Genomic DNA, 18,871 nt, shown 5'->3' with positions numbered 1-18,871 from the left:
GTGCCACAGTAAATTTTTGGGGGCCCACTTTTTTGTAACCGTTTTGAAAACCAATGATCCATGCATGCATTATCCCGATATGTCTCACATTCTATATTGTTTTGGAAAAAGGTTGTCATAAACGTTAATTCATTTTTAAAAAAAATAACACAAAAGAAAACAAATTGTTATGCATATGTAAATTTATTCAGTTATTAACATTCATTCACTTTCTTCTTTCCTTCATGGATCTGAACTTTACCGCTGCCTGTTTTTTTTTTCTATATTTTTATTGTAATATTTTCAGAATGTGTATGTTCTATTTTAGGCCAAAGTAATAGTTTTAATGCCATGATTTTAATAATGCACAGATTTTCCTCCATGCGGCCCCTGAGCTGAAATTAGTTTGACACCCCTGCTTTAGTGTATAGTCGACTCTTGCTGAAATAAGATGCAGTTCCACAAACAAATGCAGTATTTAAAAATCTTTTAATTTATTTATACATATATTTATATATGTACACATTGACTTAGCTATTCTTGCAAAGACAAGAAACACACAAAGTTCATTGTTAGTCACTAGCGGCACAAATGGGGACCCTAATCCACGTCCAGAGTCAAGAGGCCTCGATTAGACAGAGCATATTCAGCGCTTGAAGCAATACTGAATCTTATGTTAACGCTGTTCATTGTGAACATTTGAGACCGGCTCATCTGACAGCCCTCAACAACAAGGGAGCATATTTGGATGATATTTGTTGCACAGTTCATCCAAATCATCATGCGGCTTTACTGCATCTGTGCTCTATGGCACACATCCATTTACTCAAAAGCTCTAACCTTAGTTTCCAGCTTGCAACTGCATATGAAATACAGTACACGTTTGGTTTGAGGCAACTTTAACTGCCTGTAAAGGTTACTCATGGACAATTTGGGCCCAAGTGCCAGTATAGTAGCATTTATGCTAAAAGAACAATAAAACAATCCCTTTTTTGAAATGAAATACCTGCATCTCCATGGGTGGGCCATACCCCAGACAATGGATGTTTATAGAGAACCCTGTAGATCATAAAGTGTAAACCTTTACTTACAATAGCATGTAGTGGTTTCTCCACACGGTGTCTACTCACCTGTTATACATAACACATACGTAAATGTGATTACAAATGATATGCACGCAGTCATAAACAAAGAATAAAAAGCATATCATGAATATAGTCCAAACAGTACATTTTCCCCGCTAACAGTCCCTTGAATATAGTCCTTTGCACTTCTTAATAGTGTAAACGTTTTTTGTAAGAAATGTACTGCCACTAATAGCGTGACGGAACGGTGCGTTGACTATGTGCTGCATGCTGCCCTCTGCTGGTGAGGACTGGGAGTTGTGCTACAGGAATGGGTTGGTTGTGGAACCCCCCGAAGTGAACGGCCCGGTGGGGGCTCCCGCCTGAAATGAGAGTGGGTCACTGTTATGACAATGTGAAGTACTCCCACGTTTGCACAAGCTCCTCTTCTCTACAATGTTGGGAAAGAAGAGGACAATGCATGCTCACCATGAAGGGGTTATTGGACATGCCAGGACCAGCCATTGGTTGACCAAAAGGCGTCATGGAGGGCTTGTTTGGACCATAGGCTGGGAATGCAGGGCCTTGGGGAGAAAGACGAACAGGGAGGCATAATATAATATAAAAAAAAGCGTAAGATTATTTTCCATTAGGGCTGGGTGATTAAACGGCATCAATACATAATCGATATGCTCTGACAGATATGTTGGAAGAAACCGGAAGTTGGGAAGAAAGGTTGGTTGCATGAACAAAGGCACTCGCTTTATGGTAACCGAGCAATGCAGGAAATGATCACTGATCAGTGGGAGTGACATGCCAACAGCCAATCAGGTAACAGTATCAACTATCAAGTTTTGTTGCACCATCTTGTTGTCTCGCGGTTGATTCTTTGCATGGAGTGAGAAGAGGAACTACAAATAAGTGCTGTAGAGAGCAAATTAACTGTTGATAAACAGAAAAGTCACCTCATCATTATAAATGTTTTTTGGATTTTTTCAAACGTACCGTAGTCAGACCAATGTGGACCACCTTTGCCACGCTCAACCGAGCACAGCTGTAACTTCCTGGCATAAACATGCAAAAAATAGTTATTTTCATGTTTACATTTTCAAACTTCGCACTATTTTTTTTACACTTTATTAAGCATTGCTTACATATTCCGATTATTTTGGACTGTAGTCGATCCACAGCGATCGTTCTGCCACACAATACCTCAATGCTAACGAGGGGAAATTACACTTCAACGACTGTCGTTGGCTTTGCATCTCAACAGTTGTTTTTCTCACTACCATAGGGCGAAACCATCCTAGCCCAGGCACACCCCCCTGGTTTTGGAGTATAAATATTTGGGGTTTTGACACGAGCAGATCTGACCAATCAAAGTCTAAGACTAGATGTGACCAAAGTCTAAGACTAGATGTGACCAATCAAAGTGTAAGACTAGAGGTGACCAGTCTAAGACTAGATGTGGCCAATCCAAATCTAAGACTATATGTGACCAATGCAAGTCTGAGACTAGATGTGACCAATCCAAGTCTGAGACTAGTTGAGACCAATCCAAGTCTAAGCCTAGACGTGACCAATCTAAATCTAAACCTAGACGTGACCAATCTAAAGCTTAGCCTAGACGTGACCAATCTAAATCTAAGCCTAGACGTGACCAATCTAAGTCTAAGCCTAGATGTGATCAATCTAAGTCTACGACTATATGTGATCAATATAAATCTAAGACTATATGTGATCAATCTAGGTCTATGATCATGAACTGATGAAGTCTACTCGGATGAGAGACCAAACATCTTCTAAGTCTAGACTAAATGTGACCAATCTAAGTCTAAGACTGGATCTGACCAATCTAAGTCTAAGATTAGATGTGACCAATCTAACTGATGAAGTCTACTCGGATGAGAGACCAAACATCTTCTAAGTCTAGACTAAATGTGACCAATCTAAGTCTAAGACTGGATCTGACCAATCTAAGTCTAAGATTAGATGTGACCAATCTAACTGATGAAGTCTACACGGATGAGAGGCCAAACGTCTTCTAAGACAAACCAAACAGTCCAGTTGTGATTGATTGAATGTCCAGAGATGACCATGACCTGATGAATGAGAACATTCCATAGACATGTCTTTTTACATATTCCCTATTTTTGCACCCTCATTTCAGGAGATTATTATTAAGTAGGGATGTATTCTGTGTATCGGTAGTTTTTTGTACCGGTTCCTAATTGGGTCGGCCCAGGAAGACAGTTAAGATTCTGAATTACTTATGACACGGTGTCTGTCACATTAAGTTCAAGTGTCACTACTATGTAGGGGTACATGATTATCAGCTTGGAATAATCACAAATAAGGAAGCAAAACCACACAAAAGTTTGTGACAACAATAGTTCCTCCTAGTCCCCGAAGTCACGGACGCAAATACAAGTGAGTGTCAGTTTGAAGTGAACGCCACTTCACTCCCGACCATCACTACGGCGATTCATAAACCCAACCATCCTTTCAGGGATCGTGTAATCCACAGGCCAATATTAATCCACTCAAAAAAGTGAAAAATTTAAATAATAACTGGGTCTTTTTATTTATATAACACACACACAACACAGACACATATACTTCAGTGGCTGTCCGTATGCAACAAACAAAAATAACAAATTCCTATTCTTACAAAATGCACACCAAACTAACATTGTAATTGACTGTATTATATATTCGATATGAGATATGTTAAAGGTCTGTGAAAGAACATGGATACCATACATTAATATTAATTTATCACAATTATTTTAAACGCGGTAGAAAATGGATGAATATACTAAGTGTAACTGTAATGAATAGAAACACAGTGATGGATCTGCATGGTCTTCAGAAGGTGATGACAGAACTGCATTGCACCTTGCATAGTTGACTTGACCTAGAAAGCAGGTGTTGATAAAATACTTATCTGCTGTGAGATGTTACATGATGTTGCTGGTGCACAACCTCTTGTGCTAATTCAAATGCTAATAAAACCAGATTTTTTTACACAAATACATATAGTACAGATAAGAGTACCGCTGAATACTGGTATCAATAAGGAATATCGATATTGGTATGAATAAAATCCTAACATACATCCCTTGTTAAGTATTCAATGTAATTTTAAAAATGTTGTTTACATTGATTGTTTTCCATAGTTGTGATGACATTTCTTTCCTTCCTGCCTTAATAGCTGAGAGGATTATAACCAAAACAAAGTTACATTTTAAACAGGAATGTTTACATTTAATATATTTTTCTCCTGGTCCTTATTTTTGATAGGTCATAAAGAAATATCAATAACTATGGATATCGACCAATATAAAACACTTATTCCATGATATAGTTTTCAGCCATAATCGCCCAGCCCTAATTTCTGGGTAGTGAAAGAGGACTAAGCCCGAGCATGTCAGATCGCATTCAGGGGATTCAAAAGGTGTGGCAGAGATCTCTTCATTTGGCTTTTCATCCACAGCAACAGAAACAAACGCCCAAAGATAACCTCAAAACACTGCACCAGGCTGCCACAAGGAAAAGAAAAAGGAAAATTGCCTTCACGCCTAAATTAAAAAGAAATTGTCCACATCATGTCTGGGAAAGTCATGCGTGTGATTTCAAGTACCAGTATGGAAACACAAGTTGCCTCTATATTGAAGCTTTTGTCATATATATCTGATTCATAACACCAGAAGACTTACGTTTGTGAGTAAATTGATATAATCAAAATAGTATCAAGCTCACAGAGATTCCCGAGCCATTTAAAAAAAATAATGAGCAAGCCAGTCAAGTGATCCGGGACATAGAAGAGGAACCACAGATCCCTTCCCAATCAACATTGTTGTTGATTGGGAAGCAGACTTTGTGAGAGCCAACAATTACTTTGGGAACAATTATGATATATAATATAATATAATATATCAATCCATCCATCCATCCATCTTCTACCGCTTGTGCCTTTTGGGGTCGCGGGGGGTGCTATAATATATACAGTATATATATATATATATATATATATATATATAATATAATTTAATATAAGGTCCTCACCTTAAATTTGTGAGCCCTAACACAAAGAGGATGAGTAGTAAGTTTTAGAAGCCAAGTGACAGATGTAGCTTTATTGTGACACTTTATTGTGCATTAGCAGCATTGCTAGGTGCTAAACATACAAACTATCCATCCATCCATTTTCTACCGCTTAGTCCCTTCGGGGTCGCGGGGGGCGCTGGAGCCTATCTCAGCTACAATCGAGCGGAAGAACCATAATAAAACAAACACTACAATTTTGACTCTTGCTAGGGATGCCGACCGACGGGACGCTCACATAATCCCGTTTAGATGAAGATTCATTGCAATGAGGATTGCAAGGGTTAAAAAAAATGTTCACGTAACGAGCGTTTTTTGTGTCTTTTTTGCCATCTCAGGGGATGTCAGCCTGTCGGTCCATGGCCACATTTGCCTACTAGCAGGTGAGAGATGCATTAATTATAATGTAGCATTTACTTTTAGCAAGTTTGAGACCAAGCAGAAGCAGCCGCCAGCTCAGTGTCAACAATAGCGGTGCATGTTAGCATTAGCTCACTGCTACTTATGTGCTGCTAAAATAGGCCGTTTGCATTAGCGCTTGATAATAACAATATCACTCATATTTAGTTAATTTTCAGGTCACAACATGTAATTGGAGTATTGTTGTTGCTTTCTGGATGTTTGTAGAGAGTATAATGAGAGGACCCTCCATCTGTTGAATCAATTGTTAGATATTTATTTACCATTTAGAATGCATAAATATATGTGTTTTTGTCTTACATAAGGACTGTGAATGATATACAGCCCATCTCTTTACAATGTTTGCGTATTTCCGGAATGACTGATCTAATAATATGGTCAGAGTGCAGAAGTGTTATCACGGTGACGTCATCTGACCCCGAATGTACAGAAATGGCCTAAGATGTTCGGCACAAAATATTCAAAATAGCTGACTGAATTTATGGCATTGCTTTATAAATAAAGTTGATTTGATTTGATTTGATTGTGTGATGTTTAGACGACATTTTTACACGTCCTTTGCAGATTGTAAACACAATTGGATATGGTTGAATTGAAGAATGTAACACAATTAAGCATATAAGGGTCAACTTGTGTTTCCATACTTGTACTTCAAATCACCAACAGGTGCTAAGCAGGTAAAAAGGGAGAAGGGGTAGAAGAACAGAGGAAAGTGGGAAGCCACTAACCATTGGACTGAGGGTGGTAGGCCCCGGGTTGAGAGTAAGGGATGGGGGCCTGGCCAGGGAATTGCTGCTGGAAGTTTCCACTGAAACTGGTCGGAAGGCAGTATGAAGACGCATTCCCAAAGCCAGCGGGCATGCTCATAGAGCCAGTACCAAATGAGGCTACAAAACACACACACAAAGCATGCTTGTATATTGAATGTGCACCCACACAAACACACACAGAAGGAAGTAACATTTCTACAAAACTCAGGCAAATCTCTAAGTGTACTTGGCAATATCGCTACATGTAAATACCACAAATATCTCAATTGGTGCTAAGGCGTGCACACACCTGCAGCTGGAGCTCTGCCATTGGCTTGGAAAGGGTTGGTCGCCATCTCCGAGGCAACCGCCACAACAACAAAGGGATTCGTGGAAGGGACACCTACAGGAAGTAGAAAAGTCGGCTATGAGCCTTCGCCTGATATGTGTAGGGGAAATCAAAAGACAACGGGCACCTCCATAGCCAGGCTGCATGCTGGGTAGAACAGGTGGATTCTGGGCTGGCGAGGAGCCGAGCACGGGACCAAATAAATTCCTGTAAAGACAAGCCTGTGTTTAACCGTTTTGACATCACAAAGCATCTTTCTAATCGATTGACCAATTCTGCACACATTCCAGATGTGAGTTGATCTTTGAAAAAGGTGCTGTTTGCAGTTGCCTCCAGCTATAAATGCTGCTCTCTTCCCATACTTGCCAACCTTGAGACCTCCGATTTCGGGAGGTGGTTGGGGGCGTGGTTAAGAGGGGAGGAGTATATTTACAGCCAGAATTCACCAAGTCAAGTATTTCATATATATATATATATATATATATATATATATATATATATAAGAAATACTTGCCTTTCAGTGAATTCTAGATATATATATATATATATATATATATATATATATATATAAATAAAAGAAATACTTGAATTTCAGTGTTCATTTATTTACACATATACACACACATAACACTCATCTACTTATTGTTGAGTTAAGGGTTGAATTGTCCATCCTTGTTCTATTCTCTGTCACTATTTTTCTAACCATGCTGAACACCCTCTCTGATGATGCATTCTGCTTCGTCTCCTTGTGTGCGCAGTTGTGCACTGCACTCTCTAAAATAACTAGATGTTATTGTCACATATGCATGTACAGTAGATGGCAGTATTGTCCTGTTTAAGAGTGTCACAACATTGCTGTTTACGGCAGACAAAAACGTGACTGCTGTTGTTGTGTGTTGTTGCCGCGCTGGGAGGACGTTAATGAAACTGCCTAACAATAAACCCACATAAGAAACCAAGAACTTGCCCTCGATCATTCTACAGTTATAACGTGATTGGGCAGGCACGCTGTTTATATTGTGGTAAAGTGGACATGAAAACAGGCTGTAGACATGTCACTCAGGTCCGCATGGAGCTAGAGGGGGCGTGGCCTCCAGCTCCGCCTGAATTTCGGGAGATTTTCGGGAGAAAATTTGTCCCGGGAGGTTTTCGGGAGAGGCGCTGAATTTCGGGAGTCTCCCGGAAAATCCGGGAGGGTTGGCAAGTATGTCTCTTCCTGCTCCCAACATGCCAGCGAGCGCACGCTAGGGTTATGTTACAAAAGCAATGCTTTCTCTCATCAGTTCAACGGCAACCATAGCATTGATTTTTTTAATCCTTTTGTTCTCGAAGATCTCTCCAGTGAATGGTCACACGCAACCAACACGCAACCCTGAAATTGACAACCATTAACATCCACCATTCCATTTGGGCCCAAATGCGATTCCCACAAGTTTAAACATCTAAATGTGATGAATAGTGACATTTATTTGTGACATCTCCACACTACACTTTTAAGGGATGTAACGATAAGCGGTTTAATGATAAACCGCGGTAAAATTTCAAATGGTTAGTTATACCGTTTAAATGTTTAATGACCAAAACAATTTCACATATTAATGCGTTTTAGGCAACACTGCTCACTTCCTGGAAACGGTGTGGCAGCAGCGCCAGCACATGCGCACTAGTGTGGTATTGCTTTAGAAAACATGGTGGCAAATACACAAGCTTGCTCCGGAGATTTTCCCACTGAGTAAATGGAGCTGATCGCTTTGTTTTACTTCATTTCACTTGCTTCCACTCCAGTGGAGTCTCGGCGTGCGTTTAAGAGCGCACTGTTGTTATTCCTGGCGACAGGTGTGGTCATTATTGGATACAGACACATTTGTCTTGCACTAAAAGTATACAGTGGAGGAGAAAAGTGCAACACAGCGTCCTTTACTGCTGGGACTGGGAGTTAGGATGCAGCAGGCGATGTGTCGGGAACGTTGTCACAACTTGTTTATAAAGTTTTTAGTTTGTTTACTGCGATGCTCACTCATCCTTTATTTAACTGCTAACTTTATCAGTGTTCAAATAACATCAATACTAGCTAAATGCTTTGTCATCTCATTGAATTGAAAGCAGGCTGAGTTGTCAGTAGAACATGTAGTTTCTTTGATAGTCCTATTTTTAACTGACAACTCCTTTTTAGGGACAGCCAGTAATTTATAAATTTTCACAAGAATATTGTCAATTATTTGTGTGTGTGTGCGTGTGTGTGTGAGTAACATGTCTTACCCTTGCACATTGCTGCCTGCAGAGGAGCTCAGCTTGTTGTCCAACTCAGCCAGAGCAGCGTAACGATCTTCTGAGCAGCTCCCAGTTTGGGACTGGGTAGGGACAGCACTCGACATTGACGGGATTGGCACACCTCTTCCTGTTTAAAATGTGTAGTTTTTTTTTTTATATATATAAATATGTATGTATGTATGTATATATATATATATATATATATATATATATATATATATATATATATGTATGTGTGGGAAAAAAATCACAAGACTACTTCATCTCTACAGGCCTGTTTCATGAGGGGGTTCCCTCAATCATCAGGAGATGATGATTGAGGGAACCCCCTCATGAAACAGGCCTGTAGAGATGAAGTAGTCTTGTGATTTTTTTCCCACACATACATATATTGCGCTCTACTACGGTATCGAGCACTATTTTTTGGATAACCTTATTAAGACATATATATATATATATATATATATATATATATATATATATACGTATACAAACCCTGTTTCCATATGAGTTGGGAAATTGTGTTAGATGTAAATATAAACGTAATACAATGATTTGCAAATCATTTTCAACCCATATTCAGTTGAATATGCTACAAAGACAACATATTTGATGTTCAAGCTGATAAACATTTTTTTTTTTTTTGCAAATAATCAAACTTTAGAATTTGATGCCAGCAACACGTGACAAAGAAGTTGGGAAAGGTGGCAATAAATACTGATAAAGTTGAGGAATGCTCATCAAACACTTATTTGGAACATCCCACAGGTGAACAGGCTAATTGGGAATAGGTGGGTGCCATGATTGGGTATAAAAGTAGATTCCATGAAATGCTCAGTCATTCACAAACAAGGATGGGGCGAGGGTTACCACTTTGTCAACAAATGCGTGAGCAAATTGTTGAACAGTTTAAGAAAAACCTTTCTCAACCAGCAAGGGGCTCAGGAACACTTCAGAAACCCACTGTCAGTAACTACAGTTGGTCGCTACATCTGTAAGTGCAAGTTAAAACTCTCCTATGCAAGGCGAAAACCATTTATCAACAACACCCAGAAACGCCGTCAGCTTCGCTGGGCCTGAGCTCATCTAAAATGGACTGATACAAAGTGGAAAAGTGTTCTGTGGTCTGACGAGTCCACATTTAAATTGTTTTTGGAAACTGTGGACGTTGTGTCCTCCGGACCAAAGAGGAAAAGAACCATCCGGATTGTTATAGGCGCAAAGTTGAAAAGCCAGCAGCTGAGATGGTATGGGGGTGTATTAGTGCCCAAGACATGGGTAACTTACACATCTGTGAAGGCGCCATTAATGCTGAAAGGTACATACAGGTTTTGGAGCAACATGTGTTGCCATCCAAGCAACGTTACCATGGACGCCCCTGCTTATTTCAGCAAGACAATGCCAAGCCACGTTTTACATCAACATGGCTTCATAGTAAAAGAGTGCGGTACTAGACTGGCCTGCCTGTCGTCCAGACCTGTCTCCCATTGAAAATGTGTGGCGCATTATGAAGCCTACAATACCACAACGGAGACCCCCGGACTGTTGAACAACTTAAGCTGTACATCAAGCAAGAATGGGAAAGAATTCCACCTGGGAAGCTTAAAAAATGTGTCTCCTCAGTTCCCAAACGTTTACTGAGTGTTGTTAAAAGGAAAGGCCATGTAACACAGTGGTGAACATGCCCTTTCCCAACTACTTTGGCACGTGTTGCAGCCATGAAATTCAAAGTTAATTATTAATTATTATTTGCAAAAAAAAATTAAGTTTATGAGTTTGAACATCAAATATCTTGTCTTTGTAGTGCATTCAATTGAATATGGGTTGAAAAGGATTTGCAAATCATTGTATTCCGTTTATATTTACATCTAACACAATTTCCCAACTCATATGGAAATGGGGTTTGTATATATATATATATATATATATATATATATATATATTATTTATATATATATATATTCTTTCTGTGTTATACACCAACATTTTTTGACATTCCTGGCATTAAAGATTTTTAGGATTTAGATCAAAATATCACTCTTTTTACAACTTGAAACTACAGAAAGCATGGTGGTAGACAACCACAATGTACCTTACACAGTCTTTCCCATACATTCAAGATCATCAACACATTATAATGGTATATGAACAACTCCGTACAATAGATGGCATTGTAACTTTGCTTTTTACACACATTGCCTGCCAGAGAATAAGACTTACAGGAGGGATCAGTATGCCAAACTTAGCGATTTTTGATTCAAACCAGGCCTGGGCGATATGGCTGAAAACAGTATCAAGTGTTTTATATTGGTCAATGTCAATAATTATTGATATTTTAAAGACTAGATAATAAAGACCATGATAAAAATATATTAAATGTAAACATTTTTATTTAAAATGTAAACTGATTATATAAAGCCCTCAGCTATCAAGGCAGAAAGAAAAGGAAATGTCAACAAAAGCATGGTAAACACTCAAAATTATAAATTCTAAAATCACATTGAACACTTAATAACCTCTTTAAAGTAATGTGCAAAAATAAAGAATATGGAAGAAAGGCTAATAAAAGTGTAACAAAACAGTACAAAGTGTGAAAATGTAAATTACGGCTCAGCAGTGTGCTCTGGGTGACCACGGTCTTAGGTCTGACTATAGGCTGTTGGAAAAAACTGCCATACTGCTGAGGTGATTTTTCCCGTTTTATTGACAATTTCTTCACTCTCTGCAGCACTAATGTTTACTTTCTCTTCTCACTCCATGCAAAGAATCAACCGCGAGACAACAAGATGGCGCAACCAAACGTGATAGTTGATACTGTTACCTGATTGGTGTTAGTGTGTCACTCCCACTGATCAGTGATCACTTCCTGCGTTGCTCGGTTACCAGACTACGAGTGCCTTTGTTCATGCAACCAACCTTGCTTAGCAACTTCCGGTTTCTTCCGACATAGAAGGGGGGAAAAAAATCGAACGTTTTATCCATCGCATTTTTTATTGAAGTATCGATTCTGTGTCTTTATATATTGATATTGTTGTATCGCCAAGCCCGAATTCAGACCTCTTTTTCAAACAAAAAATACTCAAATTACGCAAACTGTAAATCCAAAGTATCCAGTGTGGGTAAGAATGTCATGAAAGAGGACCAGGGGAACAAGCTCATGGAGATGAAGGGGGGGAATGTACCTGTGGAAAAGGACTTTGAGGGGGGGGACGTGCTCAGATGGGATGGAATTGCAGTGTTCCCAAATGCATCAAAGTTGGCAAAGTTGTAGTCTGAATTAGCCTGAGGTGCTGCAGCCACAAACAAGGGAATAGTGGACTATGAATGAAAGGCAAAGCAATGGAATGACAATATGATGAACATGAGTCTAAGTAATGCTTCTTTAAGACAGAGGAAGAGAGATCGCTGACCTGACTGGCTTTGAAAATGTGCAAAGTTGGCAAAGTTGGTGGAGGTGGCGGCCTGTGTGGGCGGGGCAGCAAAGATGTCACCCCCCAGGTCTGACAGCAGGTCGAACTTCTTCTCCTGAGCTGTGATGTGAGCCTGAGAGCGACCTAAACCAGGGGACTGGAGACAAACATTAGTTTTAAAACCATACTGCATATCTAAAAAGGTCATTAGGTGGGGTTCGACGTATTTAGCTTTACCTGACGAAGTGGGGTCTTGTTGAGCTGCAAGGTCTTTAAAGGCTGCACTTCTGGGGTACTACCAGTGCTGCTGGCGGAAGAGCCAGACACCGAGGCCTGGACGCTTGCTACTGCCCTTGCCTGGTCTGGAGGCACATACCTTGGAGTTCAAGAAACACTGAAATGTAATCCTCTTTTGGTTTAAGGTGGATGTTTAAAGGGGCCTTCTTATTATCATTGACTAAAGGAACCTAAATGACGGGAGTGCTACGCTGATTTTATTTAACGGTCATGCATTTATTAGCCCTCGACATAGCATTAAAAAAGACCACAATATAATGAGTATGCATTCGCATTAGTAATGGAAGTGTCTCACGCAGCATTTTAGGTGTTTATTTTACTCCAGTTGGTTTTACGTTGGGCAGCACGGTGGAAGAGGGGTTAGTGCGTCTGCCTCACAATACGAAGGTGCTGAGTAGTCTGGGTTCAATCCCAGGCTCGGGATCTTTCTGTGTGGAGTTTGCATGTTCTCCCAGTGACTGCGTGGGTTCCCTCCGGGTACTCCGGCTTCCTCCCACCTCCAAAGACATGCACCTGGGGATAGGTTGATTGGCAACACTTAATTGGCCCTAGTGTGTGAATGTGAGTGTGAATGTTGTCTGTCTATCTGTGTTGGCCCTGCGATGAGGTGGCGGCTTGTCCAGGGTGTACCCCGCCTTCCGCCCGATTGTAGCTGAGATAGGCTCCAGCGCCCCCTGCGACCCCGAAGGGAATAAGCGGTAGAAAATGGATGGATGGATGGTTTTACGTTGGGACGAGGGGGAGGAGTCGCAGCCCCGCCTCACCATGTACCTCTTTCTTTGTATACTTGCTCGCCCCGGTATAAACTGTTTGCTTGCCTAACAGAATTACGATTGCGATATCCAGTGGACACATTTAGAACAGCAGTTTTTCCATTTACAAATGCAGCTTAATTTTACACTTAGAAAACGCATCTCGCGGGCCGGATTGAACCTGTTCGCGGGCCTGATACGGACCTCGGGCCGCATGTTTGACATCCCTAATTTAGTGCTTTCAGCCGGAAGTAGAAGTGCCGTTCAGTCTTCTAGCCATGTGTGACGTCTGTAGAAGGGCTTTCATGCATATTTGTACATGCTATCGTAATGTAATGATGCTAGCGTCGTTAGCATTAGCCAATATGCTAACATGAGTGTCTATGTTAGTAATATTAACTTACAATGACATTCTTATTGTATAGTTTTAGTTTCACAAATTGCTCAGTTAACTTACCAAGACGTAGGGCTGGGTTGATAAAACGGTATCGTGGTATGGTGAGCTAGCCAAACAGGAAGTGGTCGTGCAATGGGAGAGACATGCTAAACAGCCAATCGCCTTACAGTATCAACCATCGCTTTTGGTTGCACCATCTCGCTGTCAATTTTTGTAACTTTTTTTTGTGGATTTTTCCAAATGGACCGTCGTCCTTCGCCGCGCTCATCTTTTCTTAACACACGTCCCTTCCCTATTCGGATGTACGGAAACAGGTAAGAACTAAAGTGCTGGACTGTGTAACTTAAAATAGACAACAAAATAAAACAAATGTGCTATTTTTAGTTTGGTCCAATAATATTTAAATAATAATTACTGCATAACATCATTTTGTGGCAGTAAACCTGCAAATACTTATTCTTCTCAGGCTTCTCTAAGTTTACACTTTCACACTTTGCACTATTTTGTTACACTTTGAAGATGTTTCTTACATATTCCTTTTTTTTTTTTTACCTTAAAGAGGTTATTGTCAAGTGTTTATTGTGATTTTAGAATTGTGTTTACATTGATTATTTTTTATGCTTGTATTGATATTTCATGTACTTTTGGCTTTGTCAGATGAGGGGATTATAATAAATATTACCATTTCTTATATTTCTCTCCTGGTGCATATTTCCATACGTCATAAAAATCCATAATTATTGATATTGACCGATATAAAAAACTTTTATCATGATACAGTTTTCAGCCAGATTGCCCAGCCCTACCAAAATGCCACTGTGGAGTTATTGAGTCTGTTTAGCTGATTAAAGAGCTAGCTTGCCCAGCTAGTGGGTCCATGATGATGACTTCTGTTTTGTTTCATCAGCTATTTTACTGCCGTGTTACAGACATCGTTCGGAAACAATTAAGGTATGTAAATAAACATTTACAGAATATTTCGGTGTAAATAACAAATTTCACAACGTATACATCTGCGGCTTATAGTCCGGTGTGGCTAAATATATGGAATGTGTTTTTTCCTTCTAAAATTTAGTGGCTCCGGCTTATATAGTCCAGGAAATAGGGTAAATGGAAATGTACAACATATTGGAAAACATAAAAGACAATCAAACAATAAGGTTAGGTTACCATCTTTTCTTTTCATATTTTTCTTGGAGGAACTCTTTTACTTTCTGCGGCTCCCGGAAATCTGGAACAACTGATGTCCTGTCATCGTAGAGACCCAACCAGATGTGTTTACAGACCTATAGGGGGTGGGGGGTAGCGGACCGGGTCAGAGGAATGAAGAGGGTGGGAGGTGGGGGCGGGGTAATGGGGAGGGACAAAGTAGCAAGGAGGGGGGAAGGGATGAGGAGAAATGATAGGAGGAAAAAGTTGGGAGAAGGAATGCCAATAAAGTAGTCTAAGCAGGACTGAAAATACCAAAGCATGAGGTCAGAATGAAAGACTTGGAGCCATGACTCTTGAAAGATGTCGGACGATGTTACATGGTGCAGTGAGTGTGTGATACCTCGTTGCTGTGTTTCTGTAGGAAGTCCATTTCTTGCTGTGTGAACGTGGTCATGGAGATAGACTTCACTCTGTGTGGGGGGTTCAGCCCTCGCCTGTGGGGTGGAGGAGGTTTTTGTCAGCTCAAAAACAAGACAGGCCGGATGCAACCCAATGCCATCTGTGTGACAGCAGCAAAGACAAATTCCTCAATTAAACACCAAACAATTGTGTGAATTTACTGCCACCGCATTCCTTGAATTCAAAAAACACGGTACACCACAAGTGACTCACTTCTTACAGTGTCTCAATGGAATTGTGCGCAGATATTTGCCTTTTATTTAGTATTGTTTATTTATTTAAAGCCACAAATGGTAAATATTGCGACAATGCTCCATTTAGAAAATGTAACCAAAAAATATATATACACTATAACCACATATAAACCTGTTTGATGCTTCGAACAGTTGCTGGGGATCAATTTTGGTTCAGATCAGGCAGAGGTTGAGCTGAGCCATTATTATTTTAAAATTTAATAGGGAAGTTCAAATTTTAAGGTCTGTTGGTAGTGCATTCCACTGTGTGGTGGCAAAATAGTTTTTACCATGAGTCTTGAATTTGGGGGGGACGAGGTCAGAGGAACTCTCTCTCGTGTAGTACCTGTGAGCATCACTTACTCTGGTGAAATAGTTTGACAGGTACTTGGGGACAGTTTCTCGGAGTATTTTGAATACCAGGTACATTGCAATTTGGTGTACTCTTTCCTGAACTCTAAGCCATCCTAATTTGGTAAAGTGGGCTTGAGCTAGGTGAGTCCTGTATAAGAGGTTGAGCAGAAGTCTCATCAGCTTGTTTTGAGAAGTTTGCAGTTTCGTTTTAGTGGATTGGGGATACTGGTGAACCACTGCTGGGCATTCTTGATGAGGGAGCTGATGGTCGGCTCCTACTTGAGGTCCTGGGTGATGGTGGTGCCCAAGAAACGGATGGAGTCCACAATGGAGACGAAGGTGGGAGAGTCAATCAGGGTGAGGGGGCATGGTGGGGCTTTGACTTTCCTGAAGTCCAAGATCATATTCACTGTTATCTGGGTGTTCAGCTCCAGGTTGTTGAGGCTGCACCAGGACGCCAGCCGGTCCACCTCTCTCCTGTAGGCGGACTCATCGCCATCCGAGATGAGTAATTGCTTCAGTAATTACTGTAAGCTACATAGCCTGACACAGCTGATCACTCAATTCAGACGGGTGTGCCCTGCTGCTCAAACCGTCATTGATTTGATTTTGACATCAGACCAGACCAAAATCTCCAGAAGCGGTGTAATCGAGTGCAGAATAAGTGATCACTTCATCATTTTCTGCACATGTAAAATTCAGAAATGTGTATCAGATTGTCACAACACAATAAGATTCAGATCGATGAAAAAGTACAGCAACGAAGCTCTAACAGCAGTCCTGGAGAGACTGGACTGGTCAAATGTACTAAATTGCTCATCGGTTGAAAAAGCATGCGCATTCTTCTAATCCAACTTCCTGCATGTATCTGACCAGCTAGCACCCATGAAAGCTTCCAGGGTAAAATCCAGAACAGAACCCTGGATCAATGCTGACATTATAGAAGCCATGAAACTTAAAAATGACAAACACGCTAAGTTCACTAAAAACAGGACTGAACCGCTCCTTAAAGAATACAAAAAGCTAAGAAACGAAGTAACTAATATGAACAGGAAGGCCAAATCCAGTTACTTCAACGAAAAAATAGCGGAAAATAAAAATAACCCGCAAAAAGTCTGGAAGATGCTGAAACAATTGGGCCCCAGCAGTCTCAAAACAATAACCACCAACCTCAATTTGAAAATAAACGGCTCACTCAACACAGACAAACTGAATGTGGCAAATTGCTTTAACAGATTTTACTCAACCATCGCTTCCATGTTGGTAAGCAAATTGCCCTCACATTCAGGACTCTACGGTGAACAGCACATCCAAGACTTTTACAAAAACAAAGGGGTACACAAGGATGACTTCAGTTTGTCAAAGTTAAAACTGATTATGTGTTAAAGAAACTCAGCTCGCTGCAGCCAAACAAAGCCACAGGACATGATAATATTCCCACCAGATTTCTCAGAGAGAGCAGTCACGATTGCCCCAATGGTTGCTCATATCACCAACTTGTCTATCAATCAGTGTTATGCCCCACAAAAATTCAAGCTCGCGAGAATATCACCTCTGTATAAAAAAGGAAACAAATTAGACCCCGGTAAGTACCGCCCTGTTTCCATCCTTTGCTCCATCTCAAAGGTTATAGAGAGGTTAATATATGAGCAAATAGATAATTATCTATCAAATCGCGAGCTCCTATTCGAATTTCAATCAGGATTCAGAAAATCACATTCCACCGATACATGCCTACCGTACCTAACTGACTATATCAGGCGAGAGATGGACATGGGCAAGTACTGTGGAATGGTTATGCTGGATCTTCAAAAGGCATTCGACACAGTTAATCACTCAATACTGTTAAACAAGTTGAGGGCAATCGGTTTTGACAGCGCAGCCACAAACTGGATGAAATCTTACCTTGAGGATAGAGAACAGGTGGTCGGGGTGAACAGATCACTGTCCTCTCCCCTATTCCCAAGTGGGCATGACTGGTAAAATCAGAGCATGATCACTTAAAAATAAAGAGAACTTCAGATTGTTTTCTTTTTTCAAATTACAAGCACAATCTGAAAATATACAAATTATTATTTTTTTTTTTTTACACTTAGTTGTTGTGGTTAAAAGTATTCTACCTTTAATTGTCGTGATTTATACTTTCTGAATTAATGATGTGATAATGTTCAACAGTCAAATAGGTGGACTTGAGTCTTACAGGGTTTAAAAATGCTCCCATTGGTTTTAATGTTACAAAGATAGATTGAATAATAGTATCAAAATCTAATTACAGGATGTTATTAATGTACTTTACCCATTTTCCTCAACTGATGCACTAACTACACATGTAGCATCATCTACAACAAAACTTGTGAATTTGGACTTATTTCATTATTCACACATGAAGTTAGAGGGGGATACATATTATTTGAGCATATTTATGTGCGCCCAGATAATGTGTCCCCAGTCCACTATCTCAACATGGCCCATAGCTCAACCCCCTTTGAAGTCATGGACACTCTAGCGGCAGAGGATACCAAGAATAGCTATTGTGATATCCAGTGGACACATTTGGAACAGCAGTTTCTTTCATTCAAAAATGTCAGCTTATTTTTATACCTAGCAAACTCATATTGCGGGCCAGATAAAAACCTGTTTGTGAGCCGAAGGACGTACGTTTGATAACCCTGGTTTAGAAGGATTTATAGGCGGAAGAGAGGACAGAGTATCGACTCCACTTTAAGCAGACTTTTATTTACGAGTTAAAATGCATTAGAAATGCATCTGTCGATTAACGATTGTAAAAGATAGGCAACATTCAAAAAAAATGTGCAGTTCCCCTTGAATATATATCAATCCCCACCTTCTACCATCCTAGTCACATTCGTTGTGTCCT

The 18,871-nt window shown here is 40.2% G+C and overlaps 1 protein-coding gene across 4 annotated transcripts in view; it reads right to left on the bottom strand.

Annotated features, from left to right (window-relative positions):
• Positions 1-436: 436 nt before the first annotated feature.
• agfg1b (ArfGAP with FG repeats 1b) overlaps positions 437-18,871 on the bottom strand; it is a 44,974-nt gene continuing 26,539 nt past the window's right edge. Inside the window, exons 2-13 of one of the 4 annotated variants that reach the window (XR_009817041.2) lie at positions 15,348-15,441; positions 14,966-15,081; positions 12,587-12,725; positions 12,350-12,506; positions 12,122-12,229; positions 8,928-9,066; positions 6,796-6,875; positions 6,630-6,722; positions 6,299-6,457; positions 2,049-2,107; positions 1,533-1,627; positions 437-1,426 (exon numbers count right to left, since the gene is read on the bottom strand). Coding sequence is in view for 3 of the 4 variants with exons in the window: in XM_061977710.2 (XP_061833694.2) it covers positions 1,367-1,426; positions 1,533-1,627; positions 6,299-6,457; positions 6,630-6,722; positions 6,796-6,875; positions 8,928-9,066; positions 12,122-12,229; positions 12,350-12,506; positions 12,587-12,725; positions 14,966-15,081; positions 15,348-15,441 (1,240 nt within the window). In the remaining variant the exon portion in view is untranslated. The remainder of the gene's footprint in view (positions 1,427-1,532; positions 1,628-2,048; positions 2,108-6,298; positions 6,458-6,629; positions 6,723-6,795; positions 6,876-8,927; positions 9,067-12,121; positions 12,230-12,349; positions 12,507-12,586; positions 12,726-14,965; positions 15,082-15,347; positions 15,442-18,871) is intronic. The other 3 variants (XM_061977710.2, XM_061977712.2, XM_061977711.2) reach the window with 3 other exon arrangements.

The sequence above is a fragment of the Nerophis lumbriciformis genome, linkage group LG18 (assembly GCF_033978685.3).
Source record: "Nerophis lumbriciformis linkage group LG18, RoL_Nlum_v2.1, whole genome shotgun sequence".
Lineage (NCBI taxonomy): Eukaryota > Metazoa > Chordata > Actinopteri > Syngnathiformes > Syngnathidae > Nerophis > Nerophis lumbriciformis.
Note: the sequence above shows the minus strand (reverse complement) of the source record. Positions and strands in the feature narration are given on the sequence as shown.